Source organism: Chanos chanos, chromosome 10 (assembly GCF_902362185.1).
Source record: "Chanos chanos chromosome 10, fChaCha1.1, whole genome shotgun sequence".
In the NCBI taxonomy this organism is placed as follows: Eukaryota; Metazoa; Chordata; class Actinopteri; order Gonorynchiformes; family Chanidae; genus Chanos; species Chanos chanos.
Genome location: NC_044504.1, coordinates 15,887,685 through 15,910,840, shown reverse-complemented (window position 1 = coordinate 15,910,840; position 23,156 = coordinate 15,887,685). Strand labels below are relative to the sequence as shown.

The window sequence follows — 23,156 nt, the reverse complement described above, 5'->3', positions numbered from 1 at the left end:
TATGCCTTGACTACTCCTACTCTTTGTTTTTTTGGCCACCTTTGACATTCCCAGCAAAAACACCACTGAAATACTGATCATTTGTACACACGATTTGAAGGACTGGGTATAAAGTATCTCATAGTAGCCTTTCAATATATTAGTGTAATCCATGTTTTCAGTGATATCTAAGCTTATATTTCACAGGCCTATCAAGAGGGCGCATTTTATAAAGTGGAATATTAAATTAGTATCTTGTCACTTCCTGTAAATGATCACGTGAATTCACATGAGACTTAACACTGAGATTGTCCTTTCTTTTTTTATCTCTTCAGTTTTGGAGTTTGTGTGGAAATGCGCTGACGCCAAAACGTGGCGTATTCGGCAAAACAGGTGACCTCCAGACTATCCTGTGTCTAGCCTGCGCCAGGGATGAGGTCACGTATTCAGGTGCCTTGAACGGTGACATCTACGTGTGGAAGGGGATCAATCTGATACGAACAGTACAAGGTGCACATGGGGTAAGTGTTTGGCAAAGCTGTGACTCACAGCATAAAGAACATTAATTTTACCTGTTTTTGTTGGCCTCTCAGTATCTTGTATATATACATGTACAGTACAGAGAATATTCATGCTCCAATATCACTGTACAAGGATGAATGGATGAACGTGTGTTCCTGTCTAGCATTCAGATAAGCGTTCATTTCTCTTGTTTATGCTGGAGAATATCCCTCACAGTGTGTGTTTGTGTGTTTGTCTAGTCTGGAATATTCAGCATGAACGCGTGTGAGGAGGGATTTGCCACAGGAGGTCGGGATGGCTGTATTCGTCTCTGGGATCTCAACTTCAAACCCATCACAGTAATAGACCTCAGGGAAACAGACCAAGGTTACAAAGGTGATGTAACGCTTGTTACCTGTGGCCCCATGACATCAGATTCTCTTTGCATATATTACACTTTTCAAAGTCAGAGTGGTTGGTTGCAGCAGTGTCATGGTCAGATCAGCAGATACAATTCAAATTCGTCTAATTAAGCACTTGGAATTGGTTATTTACAGAGGAGCGTTCCAATTATGCTGTTTGCTTGTAGTGAAATTCTCATTTCTGCTTTATGATCAGTGAAACCATTGTTAGAGCCTTTTGTTATTAACAGGTAACATCTTTCTTTCTTTCTTTCTTACTCATCTTTTGATTCAACAGTAGCTAGAGGTGAAAATTCCAGAGGTGGGTTGTGATACTGTGGATATTTGGATGAGGTCACCACAAAAAAGACAAGCTCCCTCTTTAACCCCATGTGTTAGTCCTCAGTGCTCTTTCCTGTGTCTTTAGCTCAGACCAGTGTGTCTATATGTTAATGCCTGTCAGTAGTACCCTGATTCCTGCTGTCCCCTGATTAGCCCAGCCCAGATTGTTCCCAAAAGAATCCTCTAGTCCCCCTGAATTATTTTTCAGTGCCTCCCCCCTCCTTTTTCTCTCTCTCTCTTAATCCTGGGTGATGTGTATAGCATTGGTACTGCTGTCTGAGACACAACGAAAAGCATCTTTGATGTGTAATTCTATGAATTTGGTATCATTATTCTATTACTCTTATGCAGAATATAAAAGTGCTCTTAAAATGTTTGAGTCTCTGAGTCTGAGTGTTAGAAGCATATCTCATATTTAATTTAAGTTTTCAATTCAATTTTTCATAAGTTCTGTGTCTGTTCTGTACAAAAATTCAGTCCACTTGCTTTAACTGTCCATGTAGCAGATCATAGATAATAGAAAACAATCCCACAGTGGACAAAATTTATGAAAAAGTCTGCAGGAAAGTACTTTCCAGCAATAAATGTTGTATAGGAGTGTAGTATACAGAGGAGGGAGAGACATTACATTACATTACACATTCAAAAGGCTTGCCAGCAGATGTTTTATCAAACCTTTACTCATTGTCCTGGTTTTATCTGGTTGTGTTTACCTGATTGTGTGTGTGTGTGGGCATCTGTGTCTGTGTCTGTGTCCGTGTTTCTGTGTGTCCGTGTTTCTGTGTGTCCGTGTGTCTGTGTGTCCGTGTGTCTGTGTGTCCGTGTGTCTGTGTGTGTGTTTTCTGTTGACTGTACAGGGTTGTCGGTGCGTAGCGTGTGCTGGAGAGGAGACCATATTTTGGTGGGCACTCAGGATAGTGAGATCTTTGAGGTGGTGGTGCATGACCGGACCAAGCCTTTCCTCATCATGCAGGGCCACTGTGAGGGGGAACTGTGGGCCCTGGCTGTGCACCCCACCAAACCTCTGGCCATGACCGGCAGTGATGACCGATCTGTCAGGTAGACATCTGAAATATGTAAGCGTGGCCTTAGTGCAGCCTTAAAGCAACTGTCTGTGGCTTTCAGTAAGTTCACAAAACAAACTTTTTAGGCAATTTGAAGGGTATCAGGGGACACAGCTAATCTTACATCAGTGACATGATATGATAACAAAAATGAATCTGATTATTTAGCCCTTATGATAAATGATAGCATAATTTGTGTGACATTGAAAAATTTGTTTAAAGACAAAATCTGAAATGTTCAAATGGATTTCAGTATCAAGGACATCAGATTTAATCTTTGTGTGTGTGTGTGTGTGTGTGTGTGTGTGTGTGTGTGTGTGTGTGTGTAGGATATGGAGCCTTATAGATCATGCTTTGATAGCACGCTGTAACATGGAGGAGCCTATTCGCTGTGCAGCAGTGAGCACTGATGGTATTCACCTCGCTCTGGGCATGAAGGATGGCTCCTTCACTGTCCTCAGAGTCAGGTAAGTTAGAGACCAAAGAACACAGAGAGAGCATACAGAGAGGAGAATCATTTGTACAGCAAAGAAAGCAGACAGAAAGCCAGTGGCTTGTACAGAAAGGCAGTAATTTGCGTTCAAGCATGATCCACAGTGCATCCAGCTAATGTTAGCACCATATTGCACAACTAGTAGGATGCCTGTGGCATTGTCATAAAAACACTGGTAATTAATAAACATTAAATTCCTCCCTCGTTTCACTGAGCAACTACATTTTCCATTATGCAAGCTGCAGCCTAACATGTCTCGAAAACATAGAACGCTCTTTTTCCAGTTTCCTTTGAATCCGTTTTTTTGTTGTCGTATATATCCTCACTGGACTTTGGGGTAAGATGTGTTTAGACACTGAGCCTGTTGAAACCCTACAGGGACATGACAGAAGTGGTCCATATTAAAGACCGTAAAGAGGCCATTCACGAGCTGAAGTACTCTCCTGATGGTGCTCACCTGGCAGTCGGCTCCAACGACAACTCAGTAGACATCTATGGGGTGGTGCAGCGTTATAAGAAGGTTGGAGAATGTGTGAGCTCCACCAGCTTCATCACGCACATGGACTGGTCCACTGACAGCAAATATCTACAGACCAATGACGGCAGTGGGAAAAGACTCTTCTACAGAATGCCCAGTAAGAAAAGAGCCCGTTTTTCTTCATCAAATCATTTAGTTTAATGTTTCTCATATTGCATTATTATTATGCTCAGTGAACACAGTGCATTTCACAGTGTAGTTCCCTCTTTACAAATAAAGGGTGTCAAATGATAAAAAAGTGATCATTTTAACTGCAAAAATTGTACGATCTTCATTACAGCTAAAAATATGGTCTAATTTAGCTTTAATTGAGGCTGTTTCCATTTAATAAACAGTACAGTCTTCTTATAAAATAAAATCTTTGTCCTGTTCTAGTACATGTTGTCCCACTAGCATTATAATTCATCACCCGAATGCTCTGCTTATTAATGTTCCCAAAAACTTCATGTGCTGTAGTGAAAACTAAATGTACTTTATGGACTGCGGTGAAAACTAAATTCAGTCAAATATATGGGCGAGCTGCATCTCTGTTCGTGTAATAACACTCAGATGTTTGGCCACCAGGGAAAACTTTGCCAACACAGCTAATTAATGTCATGACAAAAAGTGATGCCATTAACCACTTAAATTTAATTGCAGAAGTTGAGGCACTCACTTTAACACGCTAATGCAAAAATGTCTGATTCACAATACAGGATTTATTGCTGATTTATTATGCATTGACACTTGTTCATGTGACATATCATTCATGAAGATTTTTGAAAAATGTTTAATATACATTAACGTAGAATTGGTCATAAACTCAGAAACGTTTTAATGAAACCTATTTATAAATGCTTTTGTTCGTCTCTGGTTTTCTCACTGCTGTTCAAAGAGTCTAATGTTACTGAACATTCTTTACTTTATGTCCACCATTGTATGTTATCTTTGTATGTCATAATACATAAGGTTATTTTAATCTTGAATGGCCTTCATCCAGGTCTCATTATGATCGTTATCAGTATCATTATGAAGGTAAATAGACAATGAGGTCATTTTTATGCCGTCCATGCTCAGCCCTTGATTGAAATGAGTATCATATCTGTAAACTGATACATGTTTATTTGCCTTTTCCCTTTCTGCTCAGGTGGGAAGGAGGTTACAAACAGAGAGGAGCTGAAGCTGGTGCAGTGGTCCTCATGGACTTGTGTGCTGGGTCCAGAGGTGAATGGAATTTGGCCCAAATACTCAGAGATCAACGACATCAATTCCGTGGATGCCAACTTCAATAATCAAGTTTTAGTAACAGCAGATGATTATGGCATGGTTAAGTTATTTCGATATCCATGTGTAAGAAAAGGTAGGTTTTCTTCTTTTTTCTTTTCTTTTGTATGCTGAAATGTATAATACAGCTTTATATTATATCAGTTATATGTCTTGTGGTTTAGGGGTATATGAGAAAATGGTTTTGTTATTTTTTATCTCCATGAAAGAAAATCATTTCTTTCCCCCTCAGGTGCAAAATTCAAAAAATATTTAGGGCACTCTGCACATATAACCAATGCCAGGTGGTCACATGACTACCAGTGGGTGATTACTATTGGTGGAGCAGACCATTCTGTGTTCCAGTGGAAGTTTATACCTGAGAGGAAATCAAAAGAAACTCTTCATATAGCACCTCAAGGTATGTACATGTCTATTCATCGGTGACACCACTGTGGCACAGGGTGGTGGAGGCGAAGTGAAATTTGATGAATGTGTTTACCTTCTGTCAAACGTCAGGACTGTCCAGTGGAGGACAAGACTGTGAAATGATCCTGTATTTGTGTAAATACAGGAAACTGCTCACGTTCAGAATCGGTGAACTTGATGAGTCATTGTTATTGTGGGTTATATCCTCATGACTTTTATTTTAATTTTTCATGAAATGTTTTTTTTTTTCCTCCAAATTTAAGAGTTCTTATTAGTTGAAAACTCCTGATTACTTTATGTGGTTTACGGTGCTGTACTTCATTATGCTAATGGATTTCTCACTGCGCATCTTGGCACTGCTGTTTCACAGTAATCAGCATTTCTACACATCACTTTGAGTGATGGGGCTGTGGAGAGGTGGAACAGGAAAATAAATGAATAAAACTGGCAGGTTGTTAAACAAATCAGCCTTTCACTTAAAGATTAAAACGTCCTCTGACACCCAAGTTTTTGAATGAAATTCAAGCACATTAAAACCACATTCATTTTATATGGTCCCAAATGATCCGCACTGTGCAGTTTGTAGGGATTATTTATTTATTTATTTGAATTTATATTTAAATGAATGAATGGGTTGGTGTTTGCTGAACTTGTATGCTGAACTCCCTGCAATGTTAAACAGCGTTGTGTTATTTTACAGAATCTTTGGCAGACTCAAACAGTGAGGAGTCAGACTCAGACCAATCAGATGTACCTGAGATGGATTCAGAGATTGAACAAGAAACACAACTCACATACCGGCGTCAGGTGTGCTGCCCTGTGTCTGTTAGCCTCTTCCTAAAGCCAGTTGTATGTTTTAAATCCTAACTTTGTAAGAATGGCCACTGCAAAATTCTTTTTCATTAAGCGATGTATACAGAATACATTTTTGGACATCGCTAGAGTCAGCTCAATGTTACTTCACAATGTTCACCAAAAATGGCATTGTGTTATAGGCCTAAAGGCCCTTGCTACGAGAAAAAAATGCCTCAACTGAAAAAGAATCACATCTTCAAACAAAGTTCCCCATGCTTGGCTGCACAAGTCCTCAAGGGCTAAAATCCCATTGGTTTTCAAATTAAACAAACACGATGTTCTCTGATTGGACTGGACTTGGTCAACTGTGCTCTAACCATAGACATACAACATAAGAGGAGTCCCTGGTCAAACAAACAAGCAAAACATATACATTTAGTGTTACTTTTTTGCGTAATTTCACATCTACACAAACCTCCCCCTCTAAATGGCCTTAAAGAGCAGCGAATTTCAAGTATATTATCCCTATAAAATGTATAAGATGTCTCACACTTTGGTGTCTTTGCCAAAGGTTTACAAAGAAGATCTACCTCAGCTGAAAGAGCAGAGTAAAGAGAAGCATCGAGCCATGGCAATGAAGAAAAGAGAGAGAGCCCCAGCCAGTGGGATCAGACTGCACTTCATCCATGGGTAAGATTCATCCAACAGTAACGCACCCACCCACAGTGTACCGCAACCAAAACTGACCTCTCTGGCCATCCTCCCAAACTACTGGCTAACCAGTGCTTCACTGAAGTATCTACTAAACATCATGATTTAAAATCACCAGCCTGTGTCCTAGTACTCCCTACGTCCTCATTCCACAACTCATCACTGTCCACAAAATCCGCAACTCATCGCTGTGCCCCTATCAATTTGTCATTCCCAGCAAAACCACACTACAATAACAGGAAACCATTATCTCCAGAATATCCCTGTAATGACTCCGTAGCCTTTCTCCATCGTAGCTTTTGTGTGTCGGTTCCAAACAACTATGTATCATCCATTGTTTTCTGATTATTTCATACAATATCATTTCAGCAGTGTAATTCTGAGGATTGACTTCTGGGCTTGAAGTGTAATTTTGTTTTGTATGTGTTTGTTTTAGCTATAGAGGCTATGACTGCCGGAGTAATTTGTTTTACACTCAGACTGGAGAGATAGTTTACCATGTGGCGGCGGTGGGAGTCGTATACAACAGACAGCAGAACACGCAGCGTTTTTACCTGGGCCATGACGATGATATCCTCTGTTTGGCCATCCATCCACTCAAAGATTATGTGGCCACGGGCCAGGTACCATCAAATTCTCATTTAGCATATATTTAAACACCTGAAACCATGGGAAGGTAAACAGTGCATATCTAGATATTTTTTCCATGAGTGTAGTGCGTACTGTCTGTACTATGGACCTGTAATATCTTGGGTGATCTGTAAACACGTTGACATGTTTGTTTGTGTTTTATAAACTATTTTGAACAGGTGGGAAGAGACTCGTCCATTCACATCTGGGAAACAGAGTTTTTGAAGCCATTGTCAGTGTTGAGAGGGTTCCACCAGTTAGGAGTGTGTGCACTTGACTTTTCAGGTGACTGTCTGTCCATAACCCATGCATCTGCTTACCTCATTTAAAATGATTCAGTATTTTGTCCTCATGTAAGACCTTTTTTGTCACTCATAGAATCATTTGGTTTGGATGATTCACAGTGCAATGATCCTATCCTTCAGAACAGAATCTATCATAGAGTGGGGCATAGCCCGGGCTGCCGTCACTCCGATTCTATTAGGAAAATCCTGATTTCTTCACTAACAATATCAGTTTGGATTTACCTGCCTGCCTTGTTTTACATTTAAAGGAAAAAAACATGCAGCCTAGCCTTTATTGTAAGCTGCAGCTGTCTCATCAAGGATTTATAATGGTTTATGTCATGGCTAATATATTTCAGCTCTTTGAAAAAGCTTGTTAGAGTGAACTCACTGTACTTTGCCTGTCTGGCAGCTGCTTTGAAAAAGCACAAGACTCACTCAGCCTAATTGGCCCTCAGCACAAACTTGTGATCCATGTATCAATGTCATCTGATTGGCTATTAAGAGTGAAGAGAAGGGAAGTACAGAGGATATACTTAATGGGCAATACGGAACATAGAATAAAGAACTCTGACACTCGAGTCATTTTAACATGGAAAATAGCTGCTGTTCACGTCGTCTCTGAATTTAGGCTCTTTTTGATGTTAATTACACAGTTCCTCCTCCAGACGGATTATTCATTTGACTTGTGAGATGTAGAGCATCTTGATACACCATTATGGGATAATATCAGTATTTTTTTGCCAGGTATTAAGACATAACTCTTATAATTCATATAATGTCAGTATGAGAAGAGGAATCATTTTGTTTTCTTCAGCACTGTTTGAGAGGAGATGAGCAGCTGTTTGGTGCGTGTGCATATGTATTCTGCGTGTGTGTGTGTGTGTGTTATTGTAACCGAGGTCTGGTTTATGACTTAGCGGACGGGAAGCGGCTGGCATCTGTTGGGCTGGATGATAATCACACCATAGTGCTTTGGGACTGGAGGAAGGGCGAGAAGCTTTCTGCCTTTCGGTGAGTCACGCACAGTTACGCAGAACGCATGACTCCTGAAGTCAATCAAGTTCTTACTAATCACTCTGCAAAATCCCAGTTGAGCCTTACTGCAGTTTATCATGTGAAAACTGCCGTTTTCACAGTCTATGCCCTATATCTCGATAGTCTCTTCCTGGAGCTTTGACTTCCAAACAGTCTCAGTTTTGGAAAAAAAAAAAAAAGAATAGCTTTTCATCATATGCGTTAGGAATATAACAAGTCCTTCTATATTATGTGCAGACCTCTCTTTGTGCCCCTATCTGCTAATGCATTATGAAAAAAATCTTTAGTTTTTTTTTCATTTTGACAGCTCATATATTCAATACCTTTTTTCATTTGGTGCTAATCATTAATGCATTAGACTCCAGTTGAGCGTGCCACTGTAACGTCCACTGTGTGAACCTGTTCTGACTAATGAGGAGAGGAAGAGGACTTTGATTGGACTGCTGATTCAGTAGTCATTTTTTCTGAAGAATGAGCTTTTAATCTAGGCATAACAGACCTCTTTATCTTGATGGTTCTATCCGTGCACTAATTGTGTTTGAAAGGAGCGGCTGAATGTTTTTTTTCTCTTGTAGACAGTGGCTTATAAGTAACGAGATTCTATAATCAAGTCAAGTCCAGATATATTAGTCAACCATCAACCAAAAGTATTTGCTTTTCCACTTATTGCTTGAAATACAGACTTCGAATAAAAGCTGAAATAATGAATAATATTCGCCTCTGTTTGATACTGATGTCAGCTTTAAAATAAAGCTTTATATGAAGTTACATGTGCCAGTGTTCCCATCCTCACCATTGTTAGATACAGTTTACGGCTGCATTGTGGCTGTGTCTGAGCCGGTCTGGGCTGAGAGAGGGAGAGAGAGAGCGTGGAGCCTGTGTGAGTGTCTCTCCAGGGCCTTGCGGGCAGAGAGCTGGGCTTAGACTGGTGGACGGAAATCAGGCCTGACAGTGCAGCCACTGCTCAGTGCCCTGCCTGCTCCACCACTGAGACTAATGCAGGGGCTGGAGACGGTGGTGGAGCCAGGGCCGCGCCTGCCTACGCTACCTCAGTGACTGAATTTAGGACGCAGCATGGCAGACAGCTCCATTACCACGACGCACTGTCCCCAGTGTACCTTTAAACTTTCGTGTCCTCACCGAGTGTGTTTGTAGTGTTTGCCTTATTGTGAATTATACATGGCAACGGCTGCGATTCGCAGTATGTTCCCAAAGGCAAGTTAAATTGCATTGTGATGTTCCATTTAATTTCTTGGTAGTGCCAGTATGTTTGTTGATTTTGTTGTTTGTTGTTTGTTTTTTTTTTTTGAAGGGGGAGTAAAGATAAGATATTTGTCATCAAAATTAACCCGTACATGCCTGACAAGCTCATCACGGCTGGGGTTAAACATATGAAGTTCTGGCATAAAGCAGGTAAGGCAGTCAACGAATGTATTTTCTTCACTGTCATTACATTAAAGTGGATAATGTTATTCTCTCTCACTGAAATTTGAATCTGGATTCATACACACTCTACTGACTCACGGTCCTCTGAGGAGATACCATGTGTTGCTCTTAAGAGCTGAGAACATGAGCAGTGTATGTGTAGGGCTTACTTTATACTTCTGGAGGAAAGTGCTGAGTGACAAACAGTAGCCAGTGTTTGTGTGTTTTGGAGTTATGGTTCAGTGACATTGCATCTTATCGCTATGGCAAGTGCAAGCACAGATGTTTGTTTACACTGTACAAAGATATTTTCTTTCTTCTTCACTTATCCCATCTTCAAATCTTTCATATTTCGCTGGGTAAAGAAATAAAACAGGGCCGTAGGAAACTGGCATAGTTCCAGCGGTGAAAAACTTTTTTCATTTCATCAACCAGTTAATCACAGGTAGACAACGCAGACGACGGCATCCCGTGAGCTTCCAAAATTCAGTGGGTGTGCTACACCGTCAACTAATCTCCAGAAGTGTCGGATTTTTATCAATTTCATCAAACAATGTGTCAGAGCTTTTCTTCTGAGCTATAAATGATCAGTAATCCTGAGACGCTCTGATGAGTCAGTGCCTGTTTCAGGTGGAGGTCTGATAGGGAAGAAAGGGAGTATGGGGAAAACAGAGACCATGATGTGTGCAGTGTATGGATGGACAGAAGAGATGGTCTTCTCTGGCACCTGCACTGGAGACATCTGTATCTGGAGAGACATGTTCCTGGTGAAAACAGTCAAGGCCCATGATGGACCTGTGTTCAGCATGCATGCCCTGGAGAAGGTAGACAACTCTGTGCAAATGAGCTCATTCACAAAACAGCTAGTCATGTGTAGGCTCTCGTGTAGTCCTGGGGAAGCCTCAGTTTTAAATACTACATTAAGGGTCTTCACACCCCACAAAACTGAATGTTGTATTAAAACCATCAGCAGTATTGACAAAGATATAATAAATTTGCATTGTTTGAGACCATTTAAAGCATTGTAAGATATTTTGTTTGCTGTTTCAGTCCAAGTTTGCATGCATCACTGTTGATTTACACAGAATTTTTTAACTTACTGTTTATATAATGTTTTATAGGCTGTCTGAAGAGATTAAGTATTTTCTCTGAAACAAAACTAAAGATACAAGCTGTAAACCTGAATTCTCATAAACGTGAAGATAACATCACTCACCATTTTAAAATGAAGTTCAGGAGTTTACTTTATCTGTATTTCGTGTTGTGGTTGGTTGTTTTCTTGTTTGTAGATCATTTGATTTTTAAGCTGTTAAAGCCTCCTTACACCTCCATTCCATCTTACCCATAGGGTTTTGTGACTGGAGGGAAGGATGGTATCGTTGCCTTGTGGGATGACACGTTTGAGAGGTGCCTCAAGACCTATGCCATCAAGAGGTCGGTCCTGGCCCCCGGGTCAAAAGGTGAGTGAGTGAGTCAATGCCTATATAATCACACTGACAAGCATAGACAGGTGATGCTGTTCTCAGAAACCCATCTCATCAAATGTGCTGTAATGGAAGTGTAGCCTCGCTAGTGCTATTAATGATGACCAGTCAAGGGTCGCAGATGCATCCCTATATGTCCTATGTGTCTCTCGTTAGGTTTGCTTTTAGAGGACAACCCATCCATTCGTGCTATATCTCTGGGTCACGGGCACATCCTTGTTGGAACGAAGAATGGAGAGATCCTGGAAGTCGACAAAAGTGGGCCCATTACATTGCTCGTTCAGGTGGGCAGCGTAGAATGAGAAATGCTTATACCGTATCCATTCCCTTATGTTTCCCGTCTTTCACCCATTCTTCTTCAGACTGTGGTGTTCAGTACCACAGTTCAGTGCCTTGGTCTATAGTTAGTCTTATCCTGAGCTTTGCTGTAAGAAGTCACGCAACCTTGTGTTGCAGGTATGGAATGACATCTGTTTAAATCCGTGCAAATTAGTCGATGTGAAATGATTTTCTTGGAATAGGTTTTTCGCTTCGATAGAACACGAACATGTGCATCTAGCGAGTGTGTATACGGGTTAGGGTTTTACATTCATCAGCTCAGGGGAATAACCATAATGCTTTGATGCTGAAAAATCATCTTGAATTGTGCTTACTGTGATATAACAGTCACTTCAGCCATGACCTATGTTGGATCATATCTTCTGTAAATATACAATTCTGAGCAGATTTGCTGTCGTGCAGTGGTTAAGAATGATGTTTGACAGAGCAGCTGGTCTGATGTGAACCAGGCAGTTAGTAGGAAACCAGCTCCATGTTTCTGCTTTGAGTCAACATCAGAAGGGAATGAGGCATTCATTAATGGGGCATTCAGCTCAGGGCTCATTATTATCGCTTCATAGTTACCATGCTAGGATGGCACTGAGAAAGATAGGCTATGCCAGTCCATGTCAGCTCATGCATAGCAATGTACCAACTTTCTCTCTCTCTCTCTCTCTCTCTCTCTCTCTTTTTAATTTTTATATATTTAATTTTTTTGCACGGCAGAATATGACACGCAACAGTGGTTTACATCAAATAAAAATGTCATTTGGACATATCTGCAGGAGTTTAGGTGGCACTTGAAAATTCTATTGTGTTTTGTTCTAATACATGAAAGGCTTGATAAAGAAGGTGGAAGGGCTGTGTTTTAGTTTGAATGGAGGGGAGAATAGGTTCTTTTAACACATGTCACAGGAACACAGAACGTTACATCATGTTCAGAGTTGCATGCTATGCATCCAGTGCCATTCTGAGAGAGCAAAGAGACTGTAACTGAATATGTGACTCCAGAAAAATGAGGCAGACACCAAATTTTCGTCACACCAGATGGACTGAAGTGATGTTCAAATTGCCTAAAATGTGTCCACAGGGTCATATGGAAGGTGAAGTGTGGGGGTTAGCCACTCACCCTCACTTGCCCCTGTGTGCCACAGTGAGTGATGACAAAACCTTACGCATCTGGGACCTCTCTCCCAGCCACTGCATGCTGGCCGTGCGCAAGCTGAAGAAAGGTAAGCGTAGACACCCCTCGCCAGAATGCATGGCCAAATTTTCATTACGTAGACATATTGGTTAAGGGTACGTTCTGTGCAGGCAGATGTTGTTACACCGTATTATTACACCAAATTATTTCAGTTATTAATGAGTTTGCATTGCAGGTGAGACACACTGTTGAACCCATAATATCAGGGGTGTAATTCTCCCACTCAAATTAGACGCAGGCATATTGACCAAAACACAACCTTATTTCAGTTAAACAGTGACATTCACAGAGCAAATGAAGATCAAGTATCTTTCCAAATAGTGGGAAAACAGTGAAATGCTGCCAAGGACTAAACTCAGCAACACTACTGGAGTTAGCCGCAGATATTACAGCTGAGATAAATAACATGTGTCTTTGACATTTCTATTCCCAGAAGCCCATCACGACGCTCAGCCGTGTTTTGTGCTTGAACCTGGTTTTCAGTCATAAAATTGAACTTGAGTGAAATGCACTCAGATAGCACAGATAGCAAATGACCCTTAAAAGCCTATTGATTTCTCCAAAACAGAGGCACTTAAGAAAATTATAGCAATAAAAAAATCTGGAGAATTACTTGCAGTCATATTTAAGGTGCTCTCTGAAGAAACTGCCATTAAAGTCATATTGATTAAACTCATTTAATTAAAGTTGATAGACAGCCTCTTCATATTGAACGGACAACCTTCTGTTAAACTTAATTCAACTGAGATTGAACTGAGATGAATTATGCAACCAAACGAACTTCTGTCACCTACAGTTATATAATAAAAGTCACTTAACTAATTTTAATATAGTAACAGAATATGCTCTTCCAAGATAGATATTTACTTTTGAAAAACGTACCATTTAAATTTACCGTTCAGTATTTCAGTGTTTACATACTGATGCATTTACCAGATAGAAATGTATCATTAAAGTATGCAGAACTTACAGTAATACAATCATATGAAATTGTCTGGCAATTCAGTTCATTCCATGTGAAGTCCACAAATCACAGTACCAGTTACAGCATAGTAACAGGTAGGTGGTAAAAGACCAGTACATTATTGCTCTCTCCAGGAGGCCGTTGTTGCTGCTTCTCTCCGGACGGCAAGGCTTTAGCTGTGGGCTTGAACGACGGCAGTTTCATCATCGTGAATGCAGACACCCTGGAGGACCTGGTGTCCTTCCATCACCGCAAGGACGTCATTTCTGACATCCGCTTTTCTCCTGGTCAGTTAATGCACTTACCTTGTGTTACATTAGTCATTGTGTTTCGGTCCAGGTCAGTGTAGCAAAAGCTGTCTGCTTTCTATTGATTGACAGAAAAGTGTCATACCCATTATATGTGATTGGATTTTATTTCTTGTTTGATTTTTGAAATGTGTTTCATCTGTACAGAGAAACAGTTCTGTTTTGTCAGTGGTGGAACTGTTTCCCATGTTATAGAGAAATTGCTTCAAGCCTCACCTACATTTAAAGAATACGCCTGCCATTCGGGAGGTGGTGTCCCAAATTTAGCCTTATCTTTGAAATAAGGCCAGGTAGAAACTTGGAGCCTCAGGTTAAAGACTGGATGCGGAGGAGTCTGTGACAAATATGTCACAGTGGTAATTTTGGTTTTACCCTACCAAATTTTAATCCTTCCAGTAAAGTAAGTCTACATAGAACCATCAAAGAGAATAAATCTCCAATTATCAGAATATCTGATGAATAATGTATAAATATTTTCATGATTGTGTTTACTTGCAAAGATTTTGTGCTGTTTTCATACACTTACTTAATCCAGTTCGATTAAATCAAATCAATTCAATGTGTTTACTTTTACTGATTCTAGTAATAATTTAAGGTTGCTTACTATTAGATTTCAGAGGTGCTCTGTTGACAGTCTTGTTCTCTGCAGGTGCTGGAAAATATTTGGCTGTTGCCTCGGCCGACAGCTTTGTGGACATATACAACGTAATGAGCAGCAAACGAGTTGGAGTTTGTAAGGGATCTCTGAACTACATCACCCATCTGGACTGGGACAAGAGAGGTGAGATCTACAGCATATCAAGGCTGTGTAGTCAAGTGGCAGTACGTATAAAGAGTAATGAGCACAAAGGAGTATTATGTAAGACTGAATAAACATAGTGTAATGCCCTTGTTATAAATGCTAAGGAAAAGACAATAGGATTAAATACCATAAGAGAGCACACAGATGACATTACTTATGCGTTATCGTAGGTTACCATACTGTAACTGGATGCTTTGTGTTCATTCACATTTTGATTGTTACATGAACTGAATGAATTACAATAAACACTTTGATACGCACTGAAATGAACATGCACCATTTTGTCTGTGTCTGTATGTGTGTCAGGAAAGCTATTGCAGGTCAACACTGCGGCTAAGGAGCAGTTCTTTTTCGAAGCCCCTCGTGGGAAAAAGCAAACGATTCCTCCTACAGAGGTAGGTGTGATACACAAGGTGTTACCACGGCGGTGGTTTGGATGCAACTGAGCTGTCCTCGTTACGTGGCCGGCGCAAAGAACTCAGGAGAGCAAGAGCGTGACCCACTTTTCAATTCTGTGGCTCTAAATGCGGAGTTGAGTAACTGGGTCTTGGTTAAGGTCGATAGCACAATGTGACCTTCAAACATTTTACACTGACCCTACCACCACATAGATTAGTTGTAAACAAATCAACACTGTGTTACAGTAAACTGGAAGCCCTTCCTCTCCTTTTTTGTCCTGGGTGTTTCTTACAGGTACTCAGAAAAGCGAATTGTAGAAAGTATTTATATTGACAAACAATCTGTTTTACTGCCTCACATGAAGAGGCAGTGAAGCTCTAAAACTCACTTAACTTTGCTGTAGTGAGATGACTGAGACCGTGTATAAAATCGTATCTAAAATCATATCTGAGTCTAAAGAGACTCATTAAAACTCTGTTTTACAATCCCTGTTGTACCTCAGTTGTTCTCTCTTATGACTGCACTCAAACAAACACATAATCATCATCAGAATTATTCTCCAGTCCTGTCAAAGTCAATGAAAATATTGTCTGAAGTCTCAAACAGTGAATGAGATCACAGTCGACATTAGCCTCCAGTCCCACTAGATCCATCCCGCCAACCAAAACTCTTCTCTCAGTGCTTTATGGTCGAAACTGTCAAAGTTGTCCCACATTACCTCCTGACGGTGAGATCTCTGGAGGATCTCTCCTCAGCACGTCTTTGTCCCCAGGTGGAGAAGATCGACTGGAGCACGTGGACTTGTGTGCTTGGCTCTTCCTGTGAGGGGGTCTGGCCAGTGGTCAGTGAGTTCACCGAGGTAACTGCTGCCTGTCTTAGCAACGACAGAAGGGTGCTAGCAACGGGGGATGACCTTGGTTATGTCAAACTCTTCAGGTACCCCGTCAAGGTAAGTTCAGATGAGAGATTTTTAATATCTTATCATAGCTCTGTCAGTGATATGAACCCCATAATTTTTATAACTTAATGTTATTACACATCCTTTGGCTGTATGCTAGCACTTTGTGTCATTGTGAGAGAGTAGATGAATTTGTCTTTAAGATACATTTTCACCATTCTGTGCCAGTAATAACCAAGAATTGAACAATATGTTGTAACTATTTTGATTCTATACCAAGACATTAGTTTTGTCTCTGTGAACTTTAGTGAACTTTGCTACACATTTAATTGACCCCCAGTTAAGGAAGGTAATACCTTCACTCATGATATTTTCGTATAGCCCCTACAACTGTATTGTTGTGCCAGAGAAGTTTTTGCCTTAAAGTGATGTTTGTCTTCTCAGGGGAAGTATGCAAAGTTCAAGCGCTATGTAGCCCACAGTACTCATGTGACTAACGTTCGCTGGACCCACGACGACTCTCTGCTGGTGTCAGTGGGCGGAGGCGACACCTGTCTGATGATCTGGAGTCATGAGGCTGAGGGGTGCAGGGAGGTGCGGCAGTGTGACAGTGAAGAGTCTGATATTGAGAGCGAGGATGATGGGGGTGAGGAAGAGCAACGTAGTTTTTGCTCCTCTTTTATTTAAAATGTTTATTAAAATCTGTAACTGTTAATTATTGTAAGGTAACGTGCCGAGAGATGTATTTCTACATTAACAAAAGTATTGATCAAATTGGTTTGGCCAGTGAGTATATTAATTTAAAACAAAAAGTGGACGTGCAGAGAGTGATATTTATTAAGATGGACATTTATCTTAATGAATTCCTACAAGAATTACTTTGTATATTTTACCAAAATACAATTCATTATGTAATTGTTTTATATATTGGTGTGACTTGACTTCTCTCTTTTTTGTGTGCTGGGAAGGATATGACAGTGATGTCACTCGAGAGAATGAGATCAACTATGTCATCAAAGCTTTATCCACCAACATTCGACCCATGTCAGGGGTCAAGCCACATCTGCAGCAAAAGGAGCCATCTGTGGATGAGAGGTATAGCAGAGGGGACATCTGATATTGACACTACTGTGGTCATTACCGTAACCATATTAATGTCAGTCTTTAGCTGTATTGTCTATGTCAGGGGTGTTGAAATCCAGTCCTGAAGGGCCAAGGTCCTACTGCTTTTTGTTTTCACCTCTTAATTACATACAGATATTCACCTGGACAACAGGTGTGTGTGCACTGCAGCCAATCAGAGACCATATGTGTTTGATTGGCATGAAAGGCAGCAGGACCTTGGCCCTTCAGGACTGGATTTTGACACCCTCGGTCTGTGTCATGTAGAACAGCTCGCCGTGATAATTTAGCTTGAAAATTAGAATAACCACTATGAGTTTTCTGGAGGTTGTGTCACCCTAAATTCATGTTTTTCTCTTTTCCACATTCAATTATCTCTAAAATTGCTCATTCTAAGATGAATACTCTTGAAATTCTCAAGGAGGAAAAGGAGAGAGAAGAGATGGGAGCGGGGAAGAGAATTACTTGGGAAATAAAGAAAGAGATGAAGTGAAAGAGACAAAGAAATGAACCTTAGAGGAGAAGAATTAGCATACAAATTAAGAAAAATCGCGTTTCTCTTAAGAGCCAAGTTTTTAGGAACAGGCTGTATTTCACATTGAATGACCTATTTAGCACAGCGTGGTGTTGGTAACACCTTAATTTAAGGGAATAATCATAAAGGGTGTGTGCATTGTAGATAAACTGAATTGTAGACATGCAGTGAATGTTTTGTACTTAAATTGTATGGTGTTACCAACACTTTTCTCCCACTTTTGTTGAGTAGTTTTCTTACGTTCTTGCATCTCTTAAGCTCATGTGACACCACAGTATTCCACTCAAGATAGTTTCATATCTGTGGCATTTTACTAAAAGCCAAACCCTCAAATGTAGTACGATTCTCAGCGTAAGAATGTTTGACAGTTTACCTGAGAGTGATCCTCAGGAGCGATCATACATCTCTGACAACGGATCAAATATTACACAGAGTCTGTTCAGAATTTCATTGTGAATTTCAGTATGAATTTCAGTGCATTCAGAGATTTTAATAATACAACAGTATTACTGTAGACTTCTGATTGGCTTTGAGTAATATGCTACTCTTACTCTCGTGTTCTTATTTTCCTTTCACTCCCCTGTCTGTCTCTGTCCTGCACAATTCTTTGTCTGCGTGTGAAGACAGGGGGTAGTCAGGTAAGAAAAAATGTTATTCATTAAGAAAAAGGCTTTTACCTTAAGCAAAATCCCCCATACCTCAAAAGAGCTGCTGTGTTTGGTGCACTGTGGCAGCAAGCTGCTGTTTGCCAAAGGAAAATAAATGTATAGAAATTATATCGAGTGATGAATTGCATCGAAGGTGAAACACATCCAAGCTGGGCTGCATTAAGTTGCTTTCAATGTTAAAAAACAAAAAAGTCACACACACATTAGAATAGATTGGGTTGGTGCTCACTGCTTGCCACTTAGCAATCAGAGAGAGAGAGAGAGAGATGTTAATCAGAAGCTATCTAGCCAAATGTACAGTCATTTGGAACTGTTGGGTTTCCAGGGTCTTCCAAAGCCTATGTGATTCTCTACGTGTTTTTCCGGATCCTATTCTAACGTGTGACCAAAATAACACCTCTTTTGTGGGAGTTATTTTGTGTGGGACAGACTTCTTCTGCTGCTTTTGCTTCTGTTGTGGATGTCAGTACAAAACGACTGTAGTGACTTTAGAGCTATCTGTGTTTTTAAACAAGTGTACAAGACAGCTGAATGCTAAGCCTATTGTGTTTTCAATGTGTATGTGTCTGTCATTGTACCGCGAAGAGAAACTTGTTTCAACTTTCCCTCTTTCTCTTTCCATGTGTCCATTAAGAGGGTCCAGGTGAGCTGTCTTTATTATTTTACTTGTTTATTTATTTCGCCCATACTCTGTCACAATGCTGTGACAAGCACATGGCAAGACTCACTTTAAAAGGTCACAGTAATTTATTGGCTCCTAAAGTATAAAAGAAGAAAGAAAATCATATGTTATACTTTATGACAGCGATGCTCCAGACTAGACCTCTGTGTGATTCTCTTCTGATTCCCTTAAGCAGTCACACAGGCTTGAGTTATGAGTCACTGACTGAGCACATCTGTCACTGTCTTGTCTTAGACTGATTGTGTTTTTTGTTCTCCTGGGTACCAGGCCTCCTGTGAGTAGAGCTTTACCTATGCCAGAGAAGCTACAGACCAACAATGTAGGCAAGAAGAAGAGACCCATTGAGGTGAGTAAAAACAGACACAACCCATAAATCCTTTTAAGTTGTATGTAAAAGAAAAGTAGTAGTTTAGTAGCATTAGTACTCTAAAATTACCTCTGACTCTTGGCTAGGTTATAGCAAATGCAAATCAGTTTTTCTCCACATGACACATGACTATGCACCTCTATGCTGTTGTCTTGCTTTGTGCTTTTTGCTTGCTTTTGCGCAGAGAATTTAATTAATACTTGAATATTTAAAAAAAAAAATCAGCATGAGGAGTGGGAAGGATTGCGTTTTTCAGGCTGTCTGTTGTGTCAGGTCACTCAGATAGAGTCCTGTTCGATCCATACATCTCCTCACAGGCAGAAACCCCCGGGCAGTCTCATTAGTTTGGTTCACCTCGTTAACCCTGGGTAATTGAATCTCAGTGAGCTTTCTCCGTGCCTGTCCTTCCTCAAACCAAAAAACCAGAGTTCTTTTGCTTCTCTGCGGTCACCATGGAGGCAACCTTTGGCCTTGACCGCTCCCTGACTCTCCCTACAGGACCTGGTACTGGAGCTGGTGTTTGGTTACCGTGGCAACGACTGCCGTAACAACGTGCACTATCTGAATGAGGGAGCGGATATCATTTACCATACTGCCTCTGTGGGGATTGTACTTAACCTGACAACAGGTGAGCCAACGACCAGGGGCTACAATCGTTCTGCAAACATTCTGTGAAACTGGGTAAGAAAAGGGTTCCGACATGAAAACTTATTATCAGGCAGAAGTGCACTCATAACGCAAAAAAGGAGGTTTAGACATGTAGTTGAACCCTTATCGATCTTTCTGAACAGACAAATGAAAGTGTATTTTATTTGCACTTGACTGCAGGAAGCCCTTCCAGCTCTTATCCTCAAGGCGTCACTTACATGATATATATTATTAGATTATTGTTATTAGACCGATCGTTGTCTCAGGTTGTCATTTGTAGGATGATTTATTACAGTGGGTTCCATAGCCTTTTCATGTCGTTCGTTATATTCAACCTTTATTTAATCAGAGTAGCATTACGGAGAACACTCAAGCCCACTTTGCTGGGGTGAGGAGGTAAAGGCGTAGAGGAGATAGTGGTACCATGTTGCAGCACCGCTGGAGCAAGTTGGAGTCAAGTGCTTTGCTTCAGGGCAAAAAGACCTTGAACTAGTGAACAAATGTCTTTGAAACTTCAGAAGTCAACCCGGTGACTGACAAAGCACACTAACTCCATGGAGATCAGTTGAATGAAAGAGACAGATGTTTCCATTTCTCAGAACTTCCTCAGAGTCAGACTGTGTCTGTGGTCCATTTTTCAGTAGCTAATATTTAAATGAGTGTTTTTTAATCTGTATTTTCTCACACACAGCCTGTCAGAGTTTCTATGCAGAACACAGCGATGACATTCTGTGCCTGACGATCAACCAACACCCTAAATTCCCCAACGTGGTGGCAACTGGCCAAGTAGGTATGTTTGTGAGAAACGGACTTCATTAGACAATGACTTCCACTGTTTTCTGCCTGACTGACTTTGTCCTTCAGTTGCTTCTCTGCATAAATCATTTGTGAACTGTGGTATTAAACTGGACCCAGGTTTTATCTGTCAGTAGTTAATGTGTGTTAAGAAATATGTAAGGCTGTTGAAGTAATGTTTTCATGCACTTTAAACATTTTAGGCATGCAAAAAAGTTTAAGAAAACCAAACCTGTGGTGTTTGTTAATATATTCCTCTGTTTGGAAGTGTGAATTATACAGTATGTATGCAATGTACACATACTACCTGTTTCTTTTTAAAGGGATATTATTCTAGAGTCTCATAAACAGCATGATAACTTTTACTTTACCCATTGATCAGATTTTTACTGATGTTTTTGGAGTGAAACGACAATTTTTGTAAATATATTCTTCAAATGTATGAACCATATGTTACATTTTATACCTTCATTTCTCTTTTTAACAACTGGTATCTGTACTTACAGGTGACACCGGAGACATGTCAGGTAAAACATCATCGTCATGTGAATTCCACTGTACATGTGTGTAGGCTTCTCACGTAAAAGAATGTGACAATGCAAGCACTTTCTCTCCACCATATTTCCTCAGCTCTCCCTCTTTCCTCATTCAGGAGTTGTCTTGTTATATCTTCTCTGCACAGAGTCATACACAGTGGGCTGTCTAGAGCCACTAATCATATTTTGACAGAGCTTTTTTACATCCTCAAAGCGTGAAACCGCTATCGCATTAGAATAAGTATCAGCCCAGGCACTCCATGGCAACAGTGTCTTCTAGAATACTGTCCTCTAGTGGAGGTAAAGACAAGTGCAGGGCTGTACACGTCAAACAAACTTGCTATGATCCTCAGTTTTTATTTAAACCGGCACAATACGCTTAAATATTGTAACATGTTTTCAAGTGACGAAACGTTACACCGATAAAAAGTGCAATAAAGTTGTGATAATGTATGATTATATATTCAAGTAATGCAAACTTGATACATTCTTAAAAATCTTTGTCAAAAAATGCTGTAATCTCCTTGTGTCCCTAAAGAACAACTTCTCTTAGCTTTTAAGATGTTACACAGAAATATGCATCTTTGAAAAACGGAGTTCTGTTTCGGTTTGCTGTAGCAACGTCGCCCGCCATCCACGTGTGGGACGCCATGTCCAAGCAGACCCTGTCCGTACTGCGCTGCTATCACTCTCGCGGCGTCTGCTCCGTCAGCTTCAGTGCCACAGGCAAACTGCTGCTCTCCGTAGGCCTGGACCCTGAACATACCATCACTGTCTGGAAATGGCAAGAAGGTACAGCGTCATGGACCACTTTTAGTCCAGCCTTCTCCACAGATGATTCTTGAACACTACGGTTTAGTTAAGGGCTGTAAATCCATAGCCCTCAAGTCCATCCTGTTGGAACCGTAGTTTAACAGCAGCTACATGTCTCTGGGGAATATAAGCACCTGTGTTACAGGTAGAACTCAGTCTCCGACTATGTTGTGAGCTCAAAAAGCAACAGGACTGTGTTCCTCAAGGACTTGCCATGAGTATCCTTTATAGCAGCCTTACCCAATAATCAGTCTCAGATTTGTCTCGTGTGTTTCTTCCTACCTAGGTGCCAAAGTAGCTAGTCGGTCTGGTCACACACGGCGGATCTTTGTAGCTGAGTTCCGGCCGGACTCGGACACGCAGTTTGTGTCTGTTGGGATAAAGCATGTTCGGTTCTGGACACTGGCAGGTCGAGCCCTGCTCAGTAAAAAAGGAGTACTCAGTTCCATAGAAGACGCCCGTATGCAAACCATGCTCTCAGTGGCCTTTGGAGCTGTAAGTACTCACTCTATCTCACTCTGTTTCTGAGGAGCATTTTAGTCAGTCCCAGGAGTTTGTGTGTGTGTGTGTGTGTGTGTGTGTGTGAGAGAGAGAGAGAGAGTCCTTAAATGAACTGGGCTGCATATGGCCAGTGTGTGCTCTTGATTCTTCTGACATAGGTTTTTTTTTTGGTATGTGATTAACTGAATACTTTAAAACATCTTGAGTGCTCTTTAACATCTCAATAAATGAATCCTGTTA

The 23,156-nt window shown here is 40.6% G+C and overlaps 1 protein-coding gene across 1 annotated transcript in view; it reads left to right on the top strand.

The window, feature by feature from the left end:
* Positions 1 to 23,156, top strand: part of eml5 (EMAP like 5) — a 47,424-nt gene that overhangs the window by 20,353 nt on the left and 3,915 nt on the right. Inside the window, exons 5-35 of the mRNA XM_030785986.1 lie at positions 315 to 500; positions 741 to 876; positions 2,081 to 2,282; positions 2,617 to 2,754; positions 3,159 to 3,415; positions 4,445 to 4,657; positions 4,814 to 4,981; positions 5,690 to 5,796; positions 6,356 to 6,474; positions 6,932 to 7,118; positions 7,305 to 7,410; positions 8,330 to 8,423; positions 9,760 to 9,860; positions 10,503 to 10,696; positions 11,221 to 11,332; positions 11,513 to 11,640; positions 12,765 to 12,906; positions 13,977 to 14,129; positions 14,800 to 14,931; positions 15,259 to 15,347; positions 16,124 to 16,300; positions 16,694 to 16,895; positions 17,218 to 17,344; positions 18,530 to 18,544; positions 19,209 to 19,217; positions 19,524 to 19,602; positions 20,122 to 20,251; positions 20,963 to 21,061; positions 21,573 to 21,593; positions 22,221 to 22,394; positions 22,702 to 22,910. Coding sequence (XP_030641846.1) covers positions 315 to 500; positions 741 to 876; positions 2,081 to 2,282; positions 2,617 to 2,754; positions 3,159 to 3,415; positions 4,445 to 4,657; positions 4,814 to 4,981; positions 5,690 to 5,796; positions 6,356 to 6,474; positions 6,932 to 7,118; positions 7,305 to 7,410; positions 8,330 to 8,423; positions 9,760 to 9,860; positions 10,503 to 10,696; positions 11,221 to 11,332; positions 11,513 to 11,640; positions 12,765 to 12,906; positions 13,977 to 14,129; positions 14,800 to 14,931; positions 15,259 to 15,347; positions 16,124 to 16,300; positions 16,694 to 16,895; positions 17,218 to 17,344; positions 18,530 to 18,544; positions 19,209 to 19,217; positions 19,524 to 19,602; positions 20,122 to 20,251; positions 20,963 to 21,061; positions 21,573 to 21,593; positions 22,221 to 22,394; positions 22,702 to 22,910 — 4,206 coding nt within the window. The remainder of the gene's footprint in view (positions 1 to 314; positions 501 to 740; positions 877 to 2,080; positions 2,283 to 2,616; positions 2,755 to 3,158; positions 3,416 to 4,444; positions 4,658 to 4,813; positions 4,982 to 5,689; positions 5,797 to 6,355; positions 6,475 to 6,931; positions 7,119 to 7,304; positions 7,411 to 8,329; positions 8,424 to 9,759; positions 9,861 to 10,502; positions 10,697 to 11,220; positions 11,333 to 11,512; positions 11,641 to 12,764; positions 12,907 to 13,976; positions 14,130 to 14,799; positions 14,932 to 15,258; positions 15,348 to 16,123; positions 16,301 to 16,693; positions 16,896 to 17,217; positions 17,345 to 18,529; positions 18,545 to 19,208; positions 19,218 to 19,523; positions 19,603 to 20,121; positions 20,252 to 20,962; positions 21,062 to 21,572; positions 21,594 to 22,220; positions 22,395 to 22,701; positions 22,911 to 23,156) is intronic.